Source organism: Dromiciops gliroides, chromosome X (genome assembly GCF_019393635.1).
Source record: "Dromiciops gliroides isolate mDroGli1 chromosome X, mDroGli1.pri, whole genome shotgun sequence".
NCBI classification, from domain to species: domain Eukaryota; kingdom Metazoa; phylum Chordata; class Mammalia; order Microbiotheria; family Microbiotheriidae; genus Dromiciops; species Dromiciops gliroides.
In genome coordinates this window covers 64,230,569-64,253,087 of record NC_057867.1, presented here as the reverse complement: position 1 = coordinate 64,253,087, position 22,519 = coordinate 64,230,569, and the positions used below count along the sequence as shown (strand labels likewise).

Here is a 22,519-nt window from a genome sequence, read left to right as displayed (position 1 = left end):
CTGGGATCCTTCCATTGGATCCCAATTGCCAGTAAGCAACAGTGCTCCTTTGCTCAGCGCCAGGCCTTCTAGGCCTTGGGTTCCCGATTCTAGACACAGTGCTGGGCCTTCTAGCCCTAAGGTCCTCATCCCTTATCCAGCTCAGTTCCCAGCACTGAGTTCAGTATGGAAACCCACTGGCCTGGAAAGTCTAGTTTACCACGGTAGAGAGGAGATGGCCAAACACTTACTTTTGCCTCACCCTGACCCCTCACCAGGAGACAGAGGCAGGGAAGGGCTGGTCTGTCTTCTAGCCCTACTCAAGTTAGGTGCTTCTGTGTTTCTGTAAAATAGCCCTCAGTCCTTTGGCACAAACTGCCCCCTCCTTTGCTCTCAGGAGAAGTGAGAAATTTCAGGAATGAGTAGGTGGTGAGGGGGTGACTGTCTGCTTAGGCTGGTGAAAGCACAGGCTGGCAGTTTGCCTGGGCCAAGGCCACAGCAGCTGCTGATGGGCCCTGGGGAGCTTTGGCCCAAGCACCAGCTGGGGTGGATGGTGGGGGCTGGACAAAGGGGGTGTGCTTCTTGCTCTCATGGAAAGGCCCCAGACCAGAGGCCACCTCTGCCATCCCCATCCTGACCCTGTACAAATCCTGAGGAGGTTAGGGCTCTCTCAGAAACCCCTAATCTCTCTGCTTTGTTTGTAATGATGCAGAGGGCACCTATTAAAGAAAACTCTGCCTTGATGAATTTCTGTAATAACACCTCCCCCAGCAGGCAAGCACTTAGTACTGAAGCAAAGGGAGGCAGAGGGACAGCCTTTGCCATACCCCCTACCCCTGGCACAGCAGAGTTGGCCATTGGTTAGGTCATGCCTTCCCCTCCCTATGTCCTCCAGAATTCCCATCAAGCACCAGCACAGTGGGTTCCTTTCTACCCAGGGTCCCTTCTGGTCATATAAACCTTACTGCAGGCAGGCCTCAGGGCTGGCTCCATGGTCCATGCAGCATTCTCACTGCTGGCGCTGATGGCCACAGGTTGTGAGCAGACCCCCCCTCAAACAGTGACTCTGACTATGGCTGAGCTTTTGTTCTTCCAGAACTCCCTATTCAGACAACTATTCAGGTGCCTTGGGCACCTCTTGGCTACTTGCTCAGGCTTCGTCCCTCCCAATCTCCCTGAAGCATCTGCCAATGTGGACATCCCATCTTGCTGGAGATTCTCTCCTTTGCATATTTCTTGCCACTGCTGTCTCCTGGTTCTCCTACTATCTCTCTAACTACTTCTTCTCAGCCTCCATGCTCCGCCCACTAACCATCAGTGTGTCCCAAAGATCTGTCCTGTCTTCTCCCTCTGTGACATTAGCTCCCATGGGTCTGATTGTCATGTCTATGCAGATGACATCTAGATCTATATATCCAGCCCTATTGGCTCTCCTGAGCTCCACTCCCATTCCACCAACTGCCTTTTGGATGCTGGATATTCTGTAGACATCTCCAACTCAACATAACAAAGAGAAGACCCATTATCTTTCCCCCTAAACCACACTCATTGAAAACTTCCTTCTTTCTGTTGAGAGCACAACCTAGATTTGTAACCTTGAAACATCCTCATTCTCTCTCACCTTCCATATCCAATCATTTGTTGAGTCGTATCAATTCCCTTAACAACAGCAACTACTACTACTACCACCACCACTACTACTGATTTCTTCTTCTTCTTCTTCTTCTTCTTCTTCTTCTTCTTCTTCTTCTTCTTCTTCTTCCTCTTCCTCTTCCTCTTCTTCTGTTGCTGCTTGTTTTTCTTGCTCCTCCTCCTCCTCTTCTTCTTGCTCCCCCTCTTCTTTTTCTGCTGCTACTGCTATTACTACAGCTAACTAGCATTTCTATGTATACTGTATACCAGAGACTTTACAAATATTATCTCATTAGGTTCTCACAACAACCCTTGAAGGTAGGTACTGTTATTAACTGCATTTTCAGTTGAGGAAACTGAAGCAGACAAAACTTAAATGACTTGCGCAAACTAGGATTAGGATAATCTGGTCTGAATCCAGATTTGAACTCAGGCCTTCCCTACTCCAGTCCCAGAGCTCTATTCACTGCACCACCTTGGCACTATCTGTCTCCCTGCCCCATATCTGGAATACTCTCCCTCTTCATCACTGCTTCATACTTTACTTAGTAATCTTCCATTTCAATTTCTTTTAGGGGCCTTTCCAGGTCTTTCTTGCCTTCTCTCCACCCAGCTACTAGGCCTTCCCCTCTGAGGTTATATCCCTTCTACTCTCTGTATGTCTTATATATTTATTTCCATGTTGTTTCCCTTTAGAATGTAAGCTCCTTAAGGGAAGGGCCTGCTTTTGTCCTTCTTTGCATTCCCAGTATTTAGCACACTGCCTGACACATAGGAAACCCCTATGTGTCTCCAAATCCCACATTGCCACCCCTTTCTCTATTCTCAGTTCAAGCCCCAATTGCCTCCTTCCTGGAGTATTGTAACTATCTCTTGCTTAGACTGTTGGCTTCCATTTTTCCTCTTTCCAATCCACCACAATTGGCAAAGGAATCTTCCTAAAGCACAACCCTGACTATCTCACTGCTCTGCTCAAGAAACTTCCGTGGTTCTCTATTTCCTCTAGGATGAAATAGGAACGCTTGCTTCAATTTGGCATTGAAAGCCCATCACAGTCTGGCGTTGTCTGTGAATAGGGAGCATTATTCCCCATCACACACTATGAGTCAAACAAAGTGGCCTGCTTTCTAGTCCCCTAGCTGGGCCTTCCATTTGCTGCTTTCATTCCTGGAATGCACTCCTGCTACCTTCAGTGACAACTCGGGCCACCTCCTATGGAAAGCCTTTTGTGATCCACCTAGGTGTAAGTTCTCTTCCCTTCTCAAATACTCATGTGAATACTTACCTGCATACACTTCACAGCCTCCAATAGAATGTAAGATTGCCGAGGATAGGGGCCATTTCGCATTTTGTCCTTTGAATTCGAGATGGGAAAAGAGCCTGTCGGCGCTTTGGTGGAATGGGGACATTGGAAAGCAGGAAAGGGTTGTCTAAGGTTGCGCCCTAGCCCAAGTGAGGTACAGTGGGGCTGTCTTCCTCACTGTACCAGAGAAATGTGGTATCAGCTCTACAGACACACACACACAGACACAGACACAGACACACACACACACAGACACACACCCTCATACACACTCTCACACACACTCACATGCACTCTCAGTCAACACACACTCACACACACACACCCCTCCAGTAGCTAGCACAGTGCTTTGAACATAATAAATGCTTGTTAGATTGATCCAAAAGCACACTAGAAAGAGTATGGATTCAGAGTGGGAGGACCTAGGTTCAAATTCTAGCTCTGCCACTTCCCACTTATATGAGCTTGGGCAAAAGACCTCTCTGGATTTTGGTTTACTCATCTGCAAAAGGGGAGTGGGACTAGATTGCCTCTGATTAGAGCCTCTTTCAGCTCTAAATCTATGATCCTACCTGTGTGACTTTGGCCAAGTACTTTTCCCTACCTCTGGGCCTCAGTTTCTCCATATATATATTGAGTCGTCCTAAGTAGATGTTCTCTTGGGTCTCTTTCAATGGTAAGATCCTTTGTCATTGTGACAGATTGGTAAAGGGGATAAAATGAGGTCCCTTTGCACATCTTCCCTGCTCCCCCCCCCATCTTCTGCCTCTCCTTTTCTTCATCTCTGTGTGACTTGGCTCCCTGGTGGGGGTTCAGTCTGGCTTGCCTACAATTGCAATTACATTGATTAGTTTAAAAAGTTGTTATGTATTTCACATGTGTCCTGCTTAGAATATTGGATTGAAATGTAATTGCAGTCGATTGGGCTAATTAATTTATTTTGTTTTATGTACTTGGAGTTAGGGCCTCGAGCTCATTATGCAAATGCACGAGAAAGACTAGGCATATGGGCCTTTGCTTTGGGAGCCAAGGTAGGGGGTGTGCAGGAAGGCAGCAGGAAGGCAGCAGGCAGCCCGCCTACAGCCTCACTGAGGGACTTTGCCTTGGGGGGGGGGAGTGGGTTGCTGGGTCTCTCAAGCTCTGCCTTCTTTACTTCCAAACACATTAGTGGCTCTGAGTGAAGCGTTTACCAGATGAGAACCCACTCTTAATGGGGTGTTTAAAAACCATCCCCAGCCTCCGAGGAACAGCCCCCTAAGACATACACGTTATTGGCTAATTAAGCAGGGGGTAGAATATGTGCCTGGGTGACTTGATTATGGTACAACTGATTATGGGATGGTAATAATTGTCTCATAAAATGGAATCTTGCTGAGTGAGGAGTGGTACATTGGTGCCACAGGTGGTGGTGCTGAGGCCCAGGCCCCTCAGGAGAACAAAGGATGTCTCTTGGGTCTACTCTGGTCAATGCTGCTATGGGGAAGATCGTTAGTAGTTCTAGCTTCTGTTCTGCCATTGCTGAGCTATGTGGCTTTGGGCAAGGCATGACATCTTTCTGGGCCTCAGAGTCTCTATCTGAAAAGGAAGACATTAAAGTGGCTTGGAAAATCTCTGAGCCCCTACTAGCTCATTGTGTGACTACATTTGCGTGCCAGTGTGTTTATTCCTTGTGGGTCCATTTCTGCAGTAAGCTCCTTGAAGGCAGGTAGTGGTTGTTTGGTTTTGGCTGCTCCCATTCCTAGCACAAGCCCCTCTATATAATCTTGGTTTATGAAGGTGGTTTGGTTTTTTGGGAGGGTGGAAATGGCAGAGAATCCAGTACCATAGACAGCAACTCATCCCCCCACACAGTCAAAGCCTCGGTATTCTAATCTGTCCTGCCCCAAGTTGAATAACACCCACAAAGTGAGGTACAGGGGGCCTTCCTCAGTATAACGGAGAAACGTGGGGTCAGTCCTATACACACACACACACACACACACACACACACACACACACACAAATACACTACCTTGCAGTAGTGTTATAATGGAACTAGAAACAGGTTTTTAGTCACAAAGTCCCTGCTTCCCTTCCCAAACACTTTTCTCTCACTCACTGTTCTTGAGGCTTTTTCTTTCCCTAAGGCTACTGTGTCATGGTCTACCCACTGACAAAACCCTTGGGTTGGAAAGGCAAGTGGCCAGAAGCTGAGAAGAGAGCTGAACAGAAATAGGCTTTGCTTTCAGCCCCCCACCCCCCAGTTAGTTCCAGGCTTAGACCCTATGGGAAAAAGGCAGCCTTGTTTAGTTTCTGTGGTGGGCAAGCTAGCTCAACCCAAACTTATAGAGCAAAAGCAGGCTGCAAGGGGGCTTTGGAGCCCAAAGACTGCTCTGGTTGTGCAGTTCTAGGCTTTCCTAGAAACCAGATTCTTCCTTCTGGACTCCAGGGCTTGCTGGGGCCAGTGCAAAGCTCCTTGCCCAACACTTTCGAGTTGGGGGCTGAGACCACTGCTGCTTCTCAGAGGCCTGTCAATGGCCAATGGCCCTCACTGGTCAGCCTCCACTAGGCCAGAGGAGAGGGAACCAGTCCACCACAGAGTCCTATGGAGTCTTTAAATTGGTGTTTCCCGCATCTCACTGCAGCCTGGCAACATACATTCTTTCCAAACTTAAGAATAATTGGTTTGGCAGCACCTGGCTGCAGACTGCTATGGGGCTTAGGCAAAACAGCAGTAAATGAGCTTGTTGGGGGATGAGGGTCTAGAGGAGGGAAGGAGGGCCTCACCTCTCATCACATTGGCTCAGGAGGTGATTCAAGAGCCCCCAAAGGAAGAGATTCCAGGCTCGGATGGTGAAAGTCTCCCCCTTACACTCTCTTTGAAGCACAATTTAAGCATGGCTTGGGTTGTGGTCTCAAGGTACCATATGGCCAATTGATTCCCTACTTCATCAACTCTGTTCCAGCCAAATTGCTGAACTGGGATGGCTGGATGCTGAATTCTATGCCCACAATGGTGGAAAGGGCTGCTCTTTTCTGGCTAAGGTGAGAAGGCTTTCTTATGACTGCAGCGTGGACAGTTTGGAGTCTAACAAGCCAAACTGGCAATTTATAGTAAATAGAAATACTGCTCCAAGCTGTGTTTGTTTACTCTAAAGTGCATTAGGGATGTGCAAACAGCTTGGTGGGTTCTTCAGTGGAATGGGGATATTGGAAAGGAGGAAAGGGCTGTTTAAGGTTGTCCCCTGGCCCAAGTGAGGTGCGGTGGGCCTTCCTCACTATAACAGAGAAACATGGGATCAGCCCTACACACACACACACACACACACACACCCACACCCTGCAGCACTGTTATAATGAAAATAGAAACAAGTATTATGCCATACAACCCCTGTTTCCTTTACCAGACAGCCTTCTCTCCTCTCACCTTCCCCTCCTGCTGATGATGCAGAATTTCCTAGAAGGTAGTACAGTGAAATGAAAGTTGGATCAGGAGTCTGAAGATGTGAGTTCAAATCTCAGCTCTGTTACTTACTGATTGTGCGACTATAGACAAATCATGAAACCTCTTTGGGTTCAGCATCCTTATCTATAAAATAAGGGCACTGGCCTTGATGATTTCTGAGGTCTCTTTTGCAGATCTGAATCTTTGATCCTATGAAATAGAAATGCAGAGCTCATAGAGATCTGAGGCCTTCAAATCCAGTACTTTCATTTTATCATTGATGAAGGTGAGCTTCAGAGAGGTTAAGGGACTTGCCTAAGGTCATAAGTGGTTGAGCCAAGACTTGCACCCAGGTCCCCTGACTCTAAATCCCTTCTTTTCAGTGTAACACACTGGGCAATATAGGAATGGGGGGACTTTTCCTTCCATGAGCAGTCATCAAAACATCTGATCTATCCTCAGTCCCTAGCAGATGGTGAAGTCTCTGCCAGCAGGGGCTCACTCATATGGCAAATCCCCCAGTCCCTACCACCGCATCCCATTATATGCTGCTTCTCAGTGTATGTTTACTTATGATGATTGTCAAAACAAACCCAAAAGGTTCTTACCAAGGATTGGTTTAGAAAACCTGACTTTCAGCCTAGAAAAATGAGAGAAAACTTAGTTTCTTAATCAAATGAAGCATTTTGTCATTTCCAATTTCTCTTCCTCTATTAGTAATAGATTAGTATTAGTAATGCCCATGGCCCATGGGGTTTGACTGTGTGCTCTCCTCCCATAAGCACCACAAAAGAAACTGGTTTGCCTCTTCAAAATGCCCAATCTTGGTATTTATTATTGTCTATTTCTGTTTAACCTCCTTTAATGAAGCAAGAGAAGATCAAGCAGTAGCTATCTGGGAACCCTTAGCTGCTACAGGCAGTTTTGGGATCCTAATCAGGGCAGACGTGTATCCTTAGATTGTAGCCATTAAAAAGGAAAGTCTTGCCAGAATGCATTAATCTTTTTTCTTCCTTTCCTTTTTCTTCTTTTTTTTTGATGCTAGAATGGGAAGCTTCTAAGTGAAGCTTTTTGCGATTGCAAAATGGATGGAAACTTCACAGTTCATCCCTCTGGGGTCTTGTTTCCAATCTTGGTCGTTTGGGAATCTGGCCTCTGCCCAGGGCCGGCTCCAGGCAGAACTGGGAAGTCATCAAGTTTGGCGCTCAATCTTGCCACCTCCCTCCCAACTCCTTTCCTTCTATTCCTCTAGAGACATGAGAGGATTCACAGATCATATAGTTAAATGATGGGCTTGGGCTGCTAAAGTCCTTCTAACAGATGAGGAAACTGAGACCCAGACAAGTCAAGTGACTTAGCCAATCTCATACAGGTAGTAAGGCAAATGTTCCCTCTTCTGTGTCCTATTCTTTTACAAGCTCCTTCTCTCTGGCTAGGGGAGAAATTAATTTGACTGAATGTGAGAATTCTTTTTTTTTTGGTGAGGCAATTGGGGTTAAGTGATGTGCCCAGGGTCACACAGCTAGTAAGTGTTAAGTGTCTGAGCCCAGATTTGAATTCAGGTCCTCCTGAATCCAGGGTTGGTGCTTTATCCACTGCACTATCCTAGCTGCCCTGAATGTGAGAATTCTTGATAATGGCTTCATATGTCACTCAAAATGGTAATTTTCCATTTTTAGGGGTCTCCTATGCTTTCCCCTAAAGGAGACTTCAGGATCAGGGCTGGGGGTTTAGGCAGAGATGTAGGGTTGGGAGGATACCAGGAGTCTATGTGCTGTGTTTAATAGCACAGTCATGGGTTGAGTTTTCTTGGGATGGCCATGGGAGTCCAGAAAGTGAAGCCACACTTCAGAGATGAGCTTCTGAGTTAAGGGACTTGGTACTGTTAAGATGAAAGATGTCAAGCCTTTCCTTTCAAGACAGGAAATGAGAGAAAGACAAAGTGGTCATGTGAAGGTACATGGCAGGACCAAGTCTAGGGGTCCAGGTCAGGATGCTCAGCCAGTAGCAGAACTGGGCTGCATGGTAGGAACCAGGAACAGGATGGGGAAGAGCTTGGAAATCATTCCAAGTGAAGAGCAGCAACTGGGGATGTTTGGCCTGTAGAATGGAAGATAATGTGAACTGCGTTCAAGTCTTCCAAGGGCTTTCTTACATGTGGCCAGATTTGAACTTGGGAAGAGGAGTCATCCTGACTCCAGAACCAGCACTCTGTCCACTTCACAATCTACCTGTACGGGGGAAGGCGGCAGGCCCATAAGACATTCCCTTGCTCTTTACTCTCCCACGGGAACAAACATACCAAAGAACATGTCATCTTGACTTTTTGTCTGAGAATGGAAACAGCACACTGTTGAGTTCTTGCTGACCCTGGCCAGTAAATAGCTCTTATCCTTTCCAGGGGATTCACAGATGGCAAATTGGGGTTGGTTCTTAAAGGGCCATTGTAGCCTCGTAGCCCCCTTCTTCAAATCTACTCTGAGGAAAAGCCAGGGGGAAAGAGGCACCTATGTCGGGGAGGGGTGGGGAGAGGTGGGGAGAGACTTCCATGTAAATAGGATCAGACACTTTCTTTTTTAAAAAAATCGATTTTACTTGAAGTTCCAAATCATCTCCCTTCCTCCTCCTCCTTTCCCACCCATTGAGAAGGCAAGAACAAAAGCCACTACAAATATGCATACTCATGTAAAATAAGTTCCCACAGGATGGGGCATTTTTAGAACATGAAGGAAACTTACCTTCAACCCCTCATTTGGCAGATGAAAAAACTGAGGCTCAGAGAGGACACATGACTTGACCAAAGCCCCACAGACAATTCTTCTAGAGCTGGGATTTGAATGAAGGATCTTGACCTTGGAAGCCAAGGCTCACATTGCTTTCTAGCAATAGTGTTGCTAATGGGAGCAAGAGTAGACAATATAGTGTGGTGCACTGGAAAACAAAAGGATTAAAGATTTGCAAGATCTGAATTCAAATCCTGGCTCCAAAACTTACTATCTGTGTGATGTCAGGAAGCCATTTCACTGTTTTAGGTCTCAGTTTCCTCATTTGTCAAAAGAGAAAAATGCTGTGTCTGACCCCCTACCTCCCAGGGGTGTGGTGATAAAAGGGTTTTGTAACCTTGAGTTATTATTACATTTATCTCTGTGTGTCATCTCTTGGCATTGGGAGAAAGGGAAGCCCCAGTCCCCAAATAAGATGGAGCTGGTGGAGGACGTGGGGGAAACCAGGGGCTGAGGGGCCCTGGGGAATGGGAGTTTGAGGTACACACAGCTGCACCTTGCTTGGGAAGGATATGATCCAAGACACAAAGGAGTGACTGATCCCTGGCCTTCTCCAGGGAAAAGCCCTGCTTGGTGAGGGATGGAGATCTGTGTGCATCAGGCCTCTGATCCCCTTGTCTATCCAGCCTGCTGTCCCTCCCCTTCACTCTTTCCTCCCATCCCAAGTCACTCGCCTTTCCTCTCCTTCTCCAGCTCAGGAAAAACAAAGTGCCATCTAGCACGAGGGGGAGAGAGAGAGAGAGAGAGAAAGACAGAGGGAAAGAGAGCGTGGGTGGGAAGGCAAGCCAGCAGAGCCCATCCTCGTGAGAGATGAGGAACAGAGGGGCTTCTGCAGAGAGGGCAGAATATGCACAAACTAGGAACAAATGGAGAAAAAGCTGTATGAGATGGCAAGACAAATGCGAGCCAATTTATCCAACATAAACCTCAGTTGTTATGATTGCCTGGTACTTGGCAAAGCCAAGCCCCTCTCTGGGGCTCCTGGGAGCCTATTCCCTGTTGCAATCTTAATCAGTCAACAAGCATTTATTAAGTGCCTACTATGTGCCAGGCCCTGGGGATACAGAGCTAAGAATTGATCACACAGTTTGTAAGGAGCTAATCTTCCAAAGGGGAAGAAGGTAAGTAGATAGATCAGTACACAGAGATTAACTATAAAGATAATATATATATAGAAATATATGCCAAGGAGGGGAATATGAGGTAGTTAGGGAAGGATGGCAGATCATAAAGGCTGATGCAAAACCTGGTACTTAATGTGCATATTGTAGGAAGAGAAGGAAGAACTCTGTGAGGCAGGGAGGAGAGTGTGTTCTAGGCATAGGAAATGGCCAATGGAAAATGGGGTGTGATATTCGAAGGACAGAAAGAATGCTAGTTTAGCTGAAGCAGAATGTGGAAGAGGGAGAGTAACGGTTCATGGGGCTGGAAAAATATGTTGGAAATGGATTGCAAGGGCCTTCCAGAAGTCAGAGGAGTTTGTGTTTGATCTGAGGCTCTAGGAAGCCATTGGAGTTGAGGAAGAGTTTGATGTGCTCAGATCTGTATTTAAGGAAAATCATCTTTGCAGTTGTGTGGATGATAAACAGGGATGGTGAGAGCCTTGAAGTTGGGAGGGTGATTAGGAGGCTGTGACAACAATCCAGGCAAGAGGCAGTGAGGGCCTGGACTAAAGTGGTAGCTGGATGAGTAGAGAGAAGGGGTTGGATGTGGGAGCTGGTGTCATGGTAGAAATGGTAAGATCTGACAATTGATTAGATATGTCGGGGGAGAGAGAGGGAAGAGTCCAAGAACATTGAGATTGTAAACCAGAGAAAGTCTAAGGATGCTTGTACCTTAGATAGAAATAGTGAACTTTGGAAGAGAAGAGGGTGTGGGGGCAAAGACAATGTGTTCACATATGGCCATGTGCAATTTCTCAGCTCCTGAAATAAGCACCCACTGGGGTTTTATTGTAGATAACCTGAGCCAACAAGCATTTACAAAGGGCCAGTTGCCAAGCAGTAACAAAGATGGAAAAAAAATGGCTGTTTCTACCCCCAGGTATCATAGATTTAAAGCTGAAAAGGGAAGAAGCAATCTGGTCCAACTTCTACATCTTACAACTAAAGAAACTGAGGATGAGAGGGGTGAAGAAACTTAGCCATTGAAACTTAGCTCCTCTGCCTCCAGGGCTCACATTATCCACTTCACCACGTTGGCTCCATCAAAAGGGTTACCTGTAGGCACTGGGGCAATTTGACCTGGCTAGGTGGGACTAGATGGCTTTGGAAGTAGCTTCCCATGATGAGATTCCATAAACTCAGCTATTAGAGTCCTCAGGTCAAAGCAGGGAGAGCTACTGGACTTAGAGGCCATATTTGAAAAGAGGAAATCCTTGTCTATCTACAGTCTTTGGGGGGGGCATGTAGACATATGAGTATAATATCCAGTAGTAATGAGGGGAGAGATCCCAGTGATAGTTTAAGGAGCCAGAGAACACTTGTAGCTGCAGGGGAGGTGATGGGTGAGTTCCTTTGAGGAAGAGGCCCTGAATGGATCCCCACAGAAGCTCTTAGATACCTCCAAATACGTGGGGAAGAGTGCAGGACACCAGGACCACATAACTAAGAGGTAGGTGTGTGTGTGTGTGTGTGTGTGTGTGTGTGTGTGTGTGTGTGTGTGTGTGCGTGCGCGCGCGCGCCTCCTCCTTTGTAGTGTCTTTAGCCTGCCTGTGCAATGGGCTTGTCATCTGAAGAAAAGTGCTGACCGTCCACAGTTGTTGTAGGCTGGTGACCCAGGTCCTTGTCCCAGTTCTCTACTCTCTTCCTCACACTTGGGAATAAGGCACCCCACTGAAATTACACTTCTGGGGACAGGGAGAGCAAGCATGGATGCATTTTGCCCCTACCCCCACAATGAATGAATGAATTAGTAGAGCATTGATTAAGTGCTTACTTTGTGCCAAACAAAGCTCTGGGGATACAGATAGAAGAGGAAGGTTGCTCTCAAGGACCTTAGAGTCTGGCAAGGGAGACAACACAAATAGAAGTTTTCAGCTACAAGACATATGTTAATGCCTCATCTTTAATGTCAATTCAACTGATAAGCTGATATGTCTTTGATGTTTAACCATTTGAAAGTGCTGTAAACACAAACACCCAGTCAAGTTGTTCCATGGAATAACTTCTAGGAGGCAGCCTGTTGGATAAACTCTGCGGTGGACTTACAAGCAGGAAATGTGGGTTCAAATCCTACTTCACAAGCTGAGCAGCCAAGGGCAAGTCTCCTACCTTTTTTGAGTCCATTTTCTCCTCTGTAAAATTGAGAGGGTTCTCACTGCCCTGCCTCCCTGGAAAGTTAACTGTGGGAGAAAGTATATCGCTAACATTAATGGGCTAAGAGAAATGGGAGTAATTATTTTTTCAAGTTCCCATCAGGCTTTAGGCAATAAAGGGGCAAATAAAATCCCAGAGACCTCATTCACTTGCTGGGGGACTTTGGAGAAGTCACTTAACCTCTCTAGACTTGCTTTTTGTCCATCTGTAAAACGAGTGGTTGTGCTAGATGATCTGACATCTCTTTCAGCTTTGGCTTTGTCAGATTTCTATAATGCCAACACCTGGGCATGGTGGAAAGGAGCAAGAAAGAAAGTGGTGATGGCTTCTGGGGGAAAACTTTGCTCTCTCTGCTGGAGCTTTTCCTGGCCCATTCTTCTTAGGCAGGAGTGTAGACTGCTGTAGGAGAGCAGCTCTTTCATGTCATTATTTCTCCAGAATCGAGGACAGTGCCTGGTATAGAGTAAGTACTTACTGATGTTTGTTGAAGGGAATGTAATAGAAGTGAGGGACAGATGAGCTGAGGGACTTCTAACAGTATGCTCACCCCTGACATACCTGGTGAGCAAAGGACTCTGCTCAGTGGGAAGCCTGATGGGGCCAAGTTTGGCCCACCCAGACTGCAGCCACTCCAGGAAGGCCGCCTTCCAAAACAGGCCTAAAGAGAGACAGCCAGCAAGCTGCTCCTAGCACCTTGGGTCCTGGCCTCAACCAACACTGGGGCGGATGTAGGCCAGAGGACCCTCTGGGAATGCCTGAAAGTACAGGAGGAAGTGGTGACTCAGGCAGTTTGCCGTAAACAAAACTGACTGCTGAGTGAGGCTGGCAGGGAAGGCACTAAATAAATGCTTATTAATATCGTGTGAGATCATATATTTTGCACAGCTATATGTCTGCAAGGAGAAATGTCATGAATAATAGATCTGATGGGATCTCAAGAGATCATCTGGCCTAGACAGATGGTGATCTATTTCATTTTGAAACATTGCACAATCTCCTTTGGTTGGGGCCTAGTGTTTCATCATCCTGAGTCACAAAGTTCAAGTGTATGTCTAGCCAGGGTCCAACTTACTTCATTATAGGATATCCAAGTTGGAAGGGAGTGCAGAGGCCGTGTCCAGCCTCTACCTGAGCAAGGGTGCTTTCCTGGTCATCCTGAGTCCACCTACAGTGATGGGGAGGGAGCTTGCTACCTGCAAAAAAGCCCCGTATTATTCCATGTTGGGACAGCCCTAGTGGGGAGGAATACCATTGTTTGGTCATGACCCCAAAATAGCTTTTTGTTTTTGCCATCTTTAGCTTTCAAGGCGGGTTGGGAGATCCTATTGAGGATGACATTGGAGACTTCAAGATTCTTATTATGAGGTTCATTTTCCTTCTCTCCCCCAGGCTAAATGCCTTAGCTTCACTCACCTTTCCTCCTTGAGACTCATTTTCATGTTTGTAACTCATTTGCATCATACCTCAATAGGTTCTCTTTCTTCTTCAAAACAAGCACTACACATGCATTCTGACTCCCAGTCTCTCCCAGCAGTGGGTCTCTCTTTTCTGTTTGTGTGTGTGTTTTTCTGCCCCCCACCTTGTGCTGCACATGTCTCTTCTAAGGGAGTGCAAGAAGACTAGATAGCAGATAGCCATGCTTTTCCACTCCCTGCTGCGTGGCCCTAGGTGGGAGGGATGGGGTTGGCAAATTGCTTGGGCATCATAATGCCTTTCAGGGAGGAGGTTTTGGATTCTGGCACCTTCACCCCCACCCAAGATTTCCTCAAACCAGCTGGAAGCCTCAGTGTTCTTTGGGCATACCTAGCCCCCTGGGAACCTCCTAAATTCCTAGGGTGGGTCTGGGCCCAGAGCGGCACCTCTTGGGGATGGCTCTCAGTGGAGTTTGGGAGGTTGAGACCAAAGGCTGTTAGATACCCCTCCGGTTGAGGGCTTCCTTTGGGGTGGTGGCAGTGGGTGAAGTAGGGAAACCCCCTTTCTTTTGATACAGATTTTCAAGACTTTTTTAGCAAGCATGGACATTGTCCACCCTCTTGGATTTTCTCAGAATCCCTCTCTAGAGGGATGGATCTGATCATACAGCAGGCACACTGTCCTTTGAGAGACAAGGCTTGGCAAGAGAGGGCTTTCTTGGGGTTGGCGTCCCTTCCCAAAGACAGGCTGAGACTGCTGGCCAGCATTCAGGATGTAGTCGTGGGAATCAGATTGGCTTGCTCAGCACTCTGGCGGCCTGCTAAGAAAGAACACAACTATCAATAAGCGCTAAAAGCCTCTCTAGGCCAAGGCAAACAGCTCTTAAATGATGCCATGCTTTCTCTCTCCTCTCTACCCCAGACACTGTCACTGAAGTCAAGACGGACATCTACGTGACCAGTTTTGGCCCTGTCTCTGACACAGACATGGTGAGTACTGTTTCCTGTCCAGGGAAAGCTCCAGGGGGAAGTAAAAGTGGCAACTTGGGATAGAGGTTATGCTGCGAGAGATCTTCTCTCTCAGGCAATGAATGCACTTGGCTCCTTGCTGGTGCCATCTCTCTTTCCCTACCTCTTTGGACATGCCATGCTCATCACTACCTCCATGGAATTGCCCAGTGTAGTGGAAAGAACATCAGATTTGAGACCGTAGGAAGGGACTCTGTTACTTACTAGCTGTGTCACTGGGGGTGAGTTCTTCCTCACTCTGAACCTGAGTTTTTTTCTTCCTGTAAAATGAAGGGGTCAGACTGATTTCTGAAGTCCCTTCTAAATCGAATTCCCATGATCTTACCTGGATGAAGACCTTATGGGTGAACCTATCATTATACTCAATAGCGGTTTTTCTTTAGGAGAAAACTAAGCTTTCATTTGAATATGTAACATGGGTTTATTTCAAATAGAATTGACCCCAAATTCACAGAAATCCTAATATTTGGTAAGAAACTACAAGAACAACAATATTAAGCCTTTTTTTTCATGCCAATTCTCATAGAAAACTGACCTTTAGATAATATTAGGATAGTCAGCATGAACTGGTCCTAGGATCCTAGATAGAGCTTGAAAGTACTCTAGTCTACCACTCTCACTTAACAGATGAGAAACTGAGGCTTAGAGGGGAGAGTTGAAATGTCAACTCAATTTAGCAATCTTTCCACTATACCACAGGTGTAGGTATGGGGTGAGACTACCATGCTCTAAAATAAACAATCTCATGCATTTTCTTTAGGATGTATTCCATGAAAATATGCTTCAAACCCTTTCATTTGGAAGATCATATGTAAACAAAATCCGTTTGTAGAAATGCAATTGGAAAAGCTGTTTTTAACATGTCAGCTTGATTTGTTATCTCATAATAATCGTTGATATTGGTTTCTGCCCTCTCCCATCCTTTAGTGTCTATCCAAGCCTCCCATGCCTGCTTTAGTCCCCCAGTAATTCCTCGCAGTCCCAATCCTTTGTACTCCATTACCCACTGCTCTGGATTACTCTGCAATCATCCGGGTTGTAATTGTTTGTGGCTCTTCTCTTCCAAACTAGATTGCGAGCCCTTTGAGGAAGGGACCAAAGTCCTAAGCTTCTCTGTTGTCTCCTGGCCTCATATTGGGCATGTCAAAGAAACTCCCTCAATGTGTTCTAACACTTCATTCTTTCTTCCTTCTCTTCCAATGCTCAGGGACTGCTCATCTATGAGTGACTAAGAAATGAACAGCAGTCTACTGACTTGCTTCCTCCTCTCCTTTACTCCCCTGTTCCTAGGAAGACACCACCATTTTCCCAGGCTCCCAAGCTCATAACCTTGGGATCCAATTTGATTCTTCCCTCTTCTGCACTCCCCACATCCAATTAGTTGCCAAGATATCAATTCTAACCCCACAGCATCTCTCCAAACAATTACAAGAACCCCCTAATTGGCTCCCCTCTCTCCAGTCCAACTTCCTCAAGCTACTAAAATAATATTCCAAAGGTAGCCTATCACTGCATTGTTCAGAAGCCTTCACCTGGTACCTAATCCGTCTGATGTCTGGTTCCAGCCTGCCTCTCCTTTTCCCCTTGGACTTCTCCACACCAGCCAAACTAGTCTATTGTCCATTTCTCAAATTCAGCACCCCCTCTTCAGGCCTCAGCTCAGGTGTCATCTCCTCTACAAAACCTTCCTTGATGTCCCCAGCAGAAAACATTCTCCCCTTCGCTCCCATCAGACTGTCTCTTATATTGTGCTTACCTGTTTATATGACACTGATGCTTCTTCTTCCTCTCCTCCCCTCCTCTGAATAAGGGTAGGGGCTCTTATTTTTTGTCTTTTTATTTCCAACACCTGGCACACATTTAGTAAGTGCTCTTTGAATTGCTGTTGGAGGGGTCACTGTGTGCTTTCCAGGTGCCCAGAACCATGGGAAGTGTTTGGAAGACCTGGCCAGAGCACCAGACATTGTCCTTCCCTTCAAAGAGGTGACGACCTTATTGGTGGGCAGGCATACGCTTTGTGGAAGAGTACTTATTTCCTGCTGGCAGTGCAAACGCCTATAGTCTGTTTAACCATTTGTAGGTACTCGACACTTTGCCAAGCATGCTGACCCCTAATAATCTGGAGATGTCCTTGGTTTCTAGGCTCTAAAGGGGGAGTAAAGTCCCCTGGGCCACGTAGCTTAGAAAAAGCCAAGTCATGTCTTTTGACTTACGGACTAGTTGCTGTGAATTGGTGGCAGAGTTCATCATGAGGAAGAAATGAAAGCTACTCTTGGTGTGGCATCCACGCACACCTCGGGGCATCCAGACAGTTGGCTCTGATTGCCAGACAATTTTCCTGATGACAGTTCATTGCTCCTGTTGTCTCTCTGTCTTTACTACTTATGATTGAGCAGAGGCTACACTCTGGACAAAGAACTCTCCAGAGTTCTTTTTAGTTACTGTGCAGTCTTGCAATATCTCTGAGGAACTGGGGAAACTCTAGCTGGAGGGAAAGTAGAAAACACATTTGTTGTAAGGTTGGGCTTTTTTTTTTTTTTGCTTCCTTCCTAATTTGCTATTTGGTGGTTAAATGGGGACACTCCATGCTCATTGATGCTCCAGAGAGGAATATCTCTTGAAATAAACTGGGATAACTTGTTCTACCTGGAGGAGGGCTCTCCTGGATCTCAGAGGGAAGTTTGGCCCTCAAAGGCAGGGGGCTACCCAGCTCCCCTCTTCCCTACATCTCTGGAGAAAGCCTTGAAGGTAAGTCTGAGTGGGAACCTGACCCACTGCCATCCATCCAGGAGGCTGTGACTTGGAGGTCCCTGAAGAAAGCAGAGATAAATGTTTGGCAATTAAGGAGGGGAGTTGGTGGGACCAGTTTGGACCTTAAGGCACACAGCTGGCTGACCAAAAGTTGTATAGACAGAGGTGACCTAGTGCAACCCATATATTAACACCAATCTCTTCTACTGCACTCATGCTGAGTGCTCATCCAGCATCTGCATGACCAACCTCCAGTGAGGAAGAACTCGCTACATCCAGTCAGAGAATGAGTAACACAAAACATTTTCCTCTTACATCATTTCTAACTATTAGCCATTCAGCTTCTACTTGAAGGCTGACAATGAGGGGCTACCGACTCCCTCCTTAGGCGACCTTTCCCTCTTTGGAGTAGTTCTAAGAGTTAGGAAAATATTCCTTATACTCAAGCCCACATCTACCTCTCTCCCCCTTCCCCCTTTCCTCCTACATCAGCTATCTGGGGCTAAGCAGAACAAATCTACAATCTCTCTTCCATATGAAAGCTCTTTAAATACTTTAAATACAGATCTCATTACCTTCCATCTCCTCTTATCCAATTCTGTCAGTGGATTCTCACACAGTCAAAGGCCCTACATTGTCATAGGCTCTGTTTTCTTAATGCTTATCAATATCCCGGGAGAAGGCAGAAACATGGTAATTGAAATATCCCTTGCCTTCCCTCCTAGATAGGACTAGTGCTTCTTGGGAATGACTTACCTGGAAGACCTAAGTGCCAGTTCCTCAATCCCAAGGATTTCCCTTCTCCTTTTCATCCCTGTTGCCACTCCCATCAGGGGCTCAAATACTTGATTGAAATAAAAAAGAGCTAACACAGAAAATCCAAAGGAAAGACTATCAGGAGAGTCAGGGGAAGAGTAAACAGGGAAGAGTTGCAGAATATTTCTCTAGGTATCGTAAACTTCGGGATCCTGTCCCTGAGGGGACTTGTACCACTCAAACATCTGTTAAGTAGAAAACACCTCTTGACAGGGATCCACAGAGAGTCCCCCCAGGTTACATAGGACGCCAAAGCCATGCGCTAAGTACACAATCCAATCAGAAGCCTAACCATCTTGTTTAACAAGGAAAATCAAATGGAGGCCTGGGAAATTAGATGGGATTAGAAACATCACTAGAGTGATTCTAGAGAACAGTCAGATAGACATCCATTTTCATCTGACAATGGCTTCTGAAATGTTATGCAAAGGACCTGAGGACTGGAAAGGAAAAAAATGATGCTAATTAAAACCAAGTTAGCACTACGACCAGGGGCCATGCCCGGTGCATTTCCTGGTGTCCCTGGGATTGACACTGATGAGCTGGTTGCCTCATAACCATTGGAGGGAAACTGGCTTGTCAATTTCAAGCCTTCCCCTGCTCTAGGGAGAAAAGGGAAGGAGAGCGATTGCCTCCCCCGGGGCCCTCTTTGCTCCTACCTTCCTTCTCTTTTTCTTTTGCTCTAGTCTCTGGCACCTCGATTTAGGAGGAGCCACATTTCTTCAGAGGCTGGGCTGACCAGACCTCCCAATATGGCCATGCCAGTGGGGGTGCTCTAGGGGACAATTCCCCTCTGACCCTCTGTTTCCTGCTGGCAGCAGGGCATCATGGCTAGGGAGCTGGCAGTGAAGTGAGGAAGATTGAAGATGGAATCCATCTGGCCCTAGGCAAGTCATCTCATCTCTTAAAGCTGAGGTTTCTTTGCATAGGGGGAATAATTGAAGCTATGGCACAGGGTTGTTGTGAGGACCAAATGCACATCAGTGTTTGGCAAACCTTAAATGGTTACTCTGATTACTGTCATGGTCATTATTATTTCCTCATCTGTCAAATGGAGGTAATATTCCCTGCCTTGCTGCCCACCAAGAGCTGGTTTTAGGAGCAAAGGAGGTGTGTGTGTGTGTGTGTGCGTGTGTGCGTGCGCGTGCGCGCGTGCATGCATGCTCCTGCTTTGAAATACATATGTATGTACCTAGAGATATTTGAATCGTCAAGAAAAAAATGAAATAACATTTCAAAATAACAGAGCCAGAAATGCTGGGGTGGGGAGGGAGGCAGAGACAACAGCAGTACAGAACTAGGCTCTTGGGGGCGAGCTGAAGCAGCACTATAATGAAGCTGGCATAGCAGAATCTCTGCAGTCCTTTTCCCCAGGAGGGAGGCTGCAGAGGTCTCTGTTATGCAGTGCCATAGCTTGGCACATTCTGAGAAGGTACCCAAGCCACTGTATACTTGCATTTGCTCTCCAATGCTTGGTGGGCTCGGTTTGGTTTCTAACTGTTCAGAAAGTATCCAGGCTTCTCTGCCCACCCTCCCCCTCCACCCAGGGGAGGATGGACTGGCTTGGACTTCTGCCCAATTCTCTGCCCCTCTTATCTCCAAATCAGGGTGCAGTTGTCACCCTGTAGAATGAGCAAGGTGGCCTTAGGGTCCCACAGTAGCCCTATTCCTCAAGATTTCATGCATAAATTGAAAGTTTTTGGATTTGGTTTACAGAAATTCACTATTCAAGATTGCAAGAAAATCCATCGTGGTCTATTGTATGGACTTAGTCGACTCTCCAGGTATCCATGAAGAGAGTTTCTGCTTTGCACATGAATGATCCCAATACTTGGGCAGCACCTCCTCCTGAAAGCCTCCCCTACCATTGACTAGTCTTGTGGCCTTGAGGGAGTCTCTTCCTCTTTCTAGTCCTCTCTTTCCACATCTGTAAAATGAGGAGTTAAGACTGGATGCCTCCTAAAATCCGCCTCCCCCCATCCTAAATGTGTGATTCTCAGATAAGATTCTCATCTTATCCTCCTGCTGACAATGGGCATATGAGGGGCCTCTCTCACTTCTGCCTTCCCCCAAGGCTCTCTCTGTGCCATCTCCCCCAGGAGGCCTTTCTTACTCTCACCCAGTCCTTAGTGCTTTCTGGCTGGTGCAGGCACTTGGCACTTGCTGATTTGTGTACCTGTTGGGATTCCTGGTAGAATGTACCCTTCTTGACGGCAGGGCATGGTAAAAGTCAGTCTCTGTATCTGGGCCACCTGGCACAGTGCCTGGAGCATAGTAGGTGCTTTCTGCATTGAACTGAGCGGAGTAGGCAATTAATCAATGTTTGTGGAATTGAATTTGTGAATGGTTTTCATTGTCCATGCCCCTCTGGCACTCTACTGTGCGGAGGACTCCTTATCGGTCACCAGAATAATGACGAGCATTATTTAGCATTTAGCACTTAATGTGCTCAGGCACCAAGCTAGGCAGTAGGGATAGAGAGAGAAAAACCAAATTGTCCATTCATTCTAGGAGCTTATGCTCAACTCTGTGTGTGTGTGTGTGTGTGTGTGTGTGTGTGATACTAGTGAGGGAATAGAAAATATCTATAAGGTAATGTGGGAGGCATTAGCAACTGGGCAGATTGGAGCAGCTTCCTGTAGGAGGTGGCACTTTATCTGAGCCTCGAAGGAAGCTAGAGATTCCAAGAGGCAGAGAGCATAAGAAGAAGCACTTCCAGGCACTGGAGATAGTCTGCTCAAAGTCACCAAGACAGGAGAAGGGCTGAGCTAAAAGGGCTTGGGCATATCAAAATAAAAATAACAATAATAGGTAGTATTTATATAGTGCATTTAGGGTTTGCAAAGTGCTGTACATGTATTATCACACTTGATTCTCTCACCAATCTTGGGAGGTGGGTGCTATTATTATCCCCATTTTACAGATGAAGAAACTGAGGCAAAAAGAGGTTAAGTTACTTACCCAGGGTCACATGGCTAGGAAGTGGTTGAGGCTGCATCTGAACATGTCTTCCTGACTTCAAGTCTAGTGCTCTTTCCACTACCCCACTTAGCTTCCAGAAAAGTTAAGGCTGAGTCAAAGTGTCTACAATTGTATTATCCAGGCCAAATCTTAGCTGTTCACATTTGAAAAGCCATAAGGGGGGGGGGCGGAGCCAAGATGGCGGAGGAGAGACTGTGACTCCCACAAGCTCCAGATAAACCCGTCCATTCACGCCCAAATAATGCGGTAAAAATCAAAACCCAGAACAGCCTAATGCACATAAGAACAGAGTGAGACTGTTTCTCCGCAAAAGAGGGCGATTCTGATCACCTACTGATCAGGCTGAACAGCTCAGCGCGCGGTCCGGACCCAGCCAGGGACACTGCTTCCAGCGCATGTCAGAGTCTTCAGCACCAGCAGCTTCTGAGGCTCCGATCACGGACTGGTGACGGGGTTCGGAGGTAGGCCGGGGTGAAGTGGAGGCAGTATCTGCTGGAGTTGGGGCAAAGTGCCCTGGTTCTGAACCAGTGGGCTGAATCGAGTGGTGGTGGCCCAGTGGGGGAGGGGTAAAAGCACGCCAAGCTTCCAACCATAGAGAATCAGAGCTCAATCAGACTTCTGTTTCCGGGTCAAAGAGAAAGCGGCTGTGATTACTCACAAGCCAGGCAGGCTGAGAAGAAGCCCAATCACCCCCTGGGCCACGCTGTAGCACCAACGGTGTGTCCGGGAAGCAGTGCTACACTTTAAGGAGTAAAAAGCCAAGAAACAGTAAGCCAGGATGAGTAGGCAGAGAAAGCAGAAGACCATCGAAAACTTCTTTGGGGGAAAGGTAGACCACAATACATCCTCAGAAGAAGAAGATAATAATAGGGTCAAAGCTCCAACATCCAAAGCTTCCAAGAAAAATATGAACTGGTCTCAGGCCATGGAAGCTCTCAAAAGGGACTTTGAAGAGAAAGTAGGAGAGATAGAACGAAGATGTAGAGAAAGAGAGGAAGGAATGGAAAGAGAAATGAGAGCAATGCAGGAGAGTCATGAGAAAAAAGTCAACAGTTTGAAAAGCCAAATGGAAAAGGAGATTAAAAAACTGT

General features: G+C 46.6%; 1 protein-coding gene across 3 annotated transcripts in view; it reads left to right on the top strand.

The window, feature by feature from the left end:
- GABRA3 (gamma-aminobutyric acid type A receptor subunit alpha3) overlaps nucleotides 1–22,519 on the top strand; it is a 164,787-nt gene that overhangs the window by 86,196 nt on the left and 56,072 nt on the right. For all 3 annotated transcript variants that reach the window (XM_043974309.1, XM_043974310.1, XM_043974308.1), the window contains exon 4: nucleotides 14,773–14,840. In XM_043974309.1, the coding sequence (XP_043830244.1) occupies nucleotides 14,773–14,840 (68 nt within the window). The remainder of the gene's footprint in view (nucleotides 1–14,772; nucleotides 14,841–22,519) is intronic.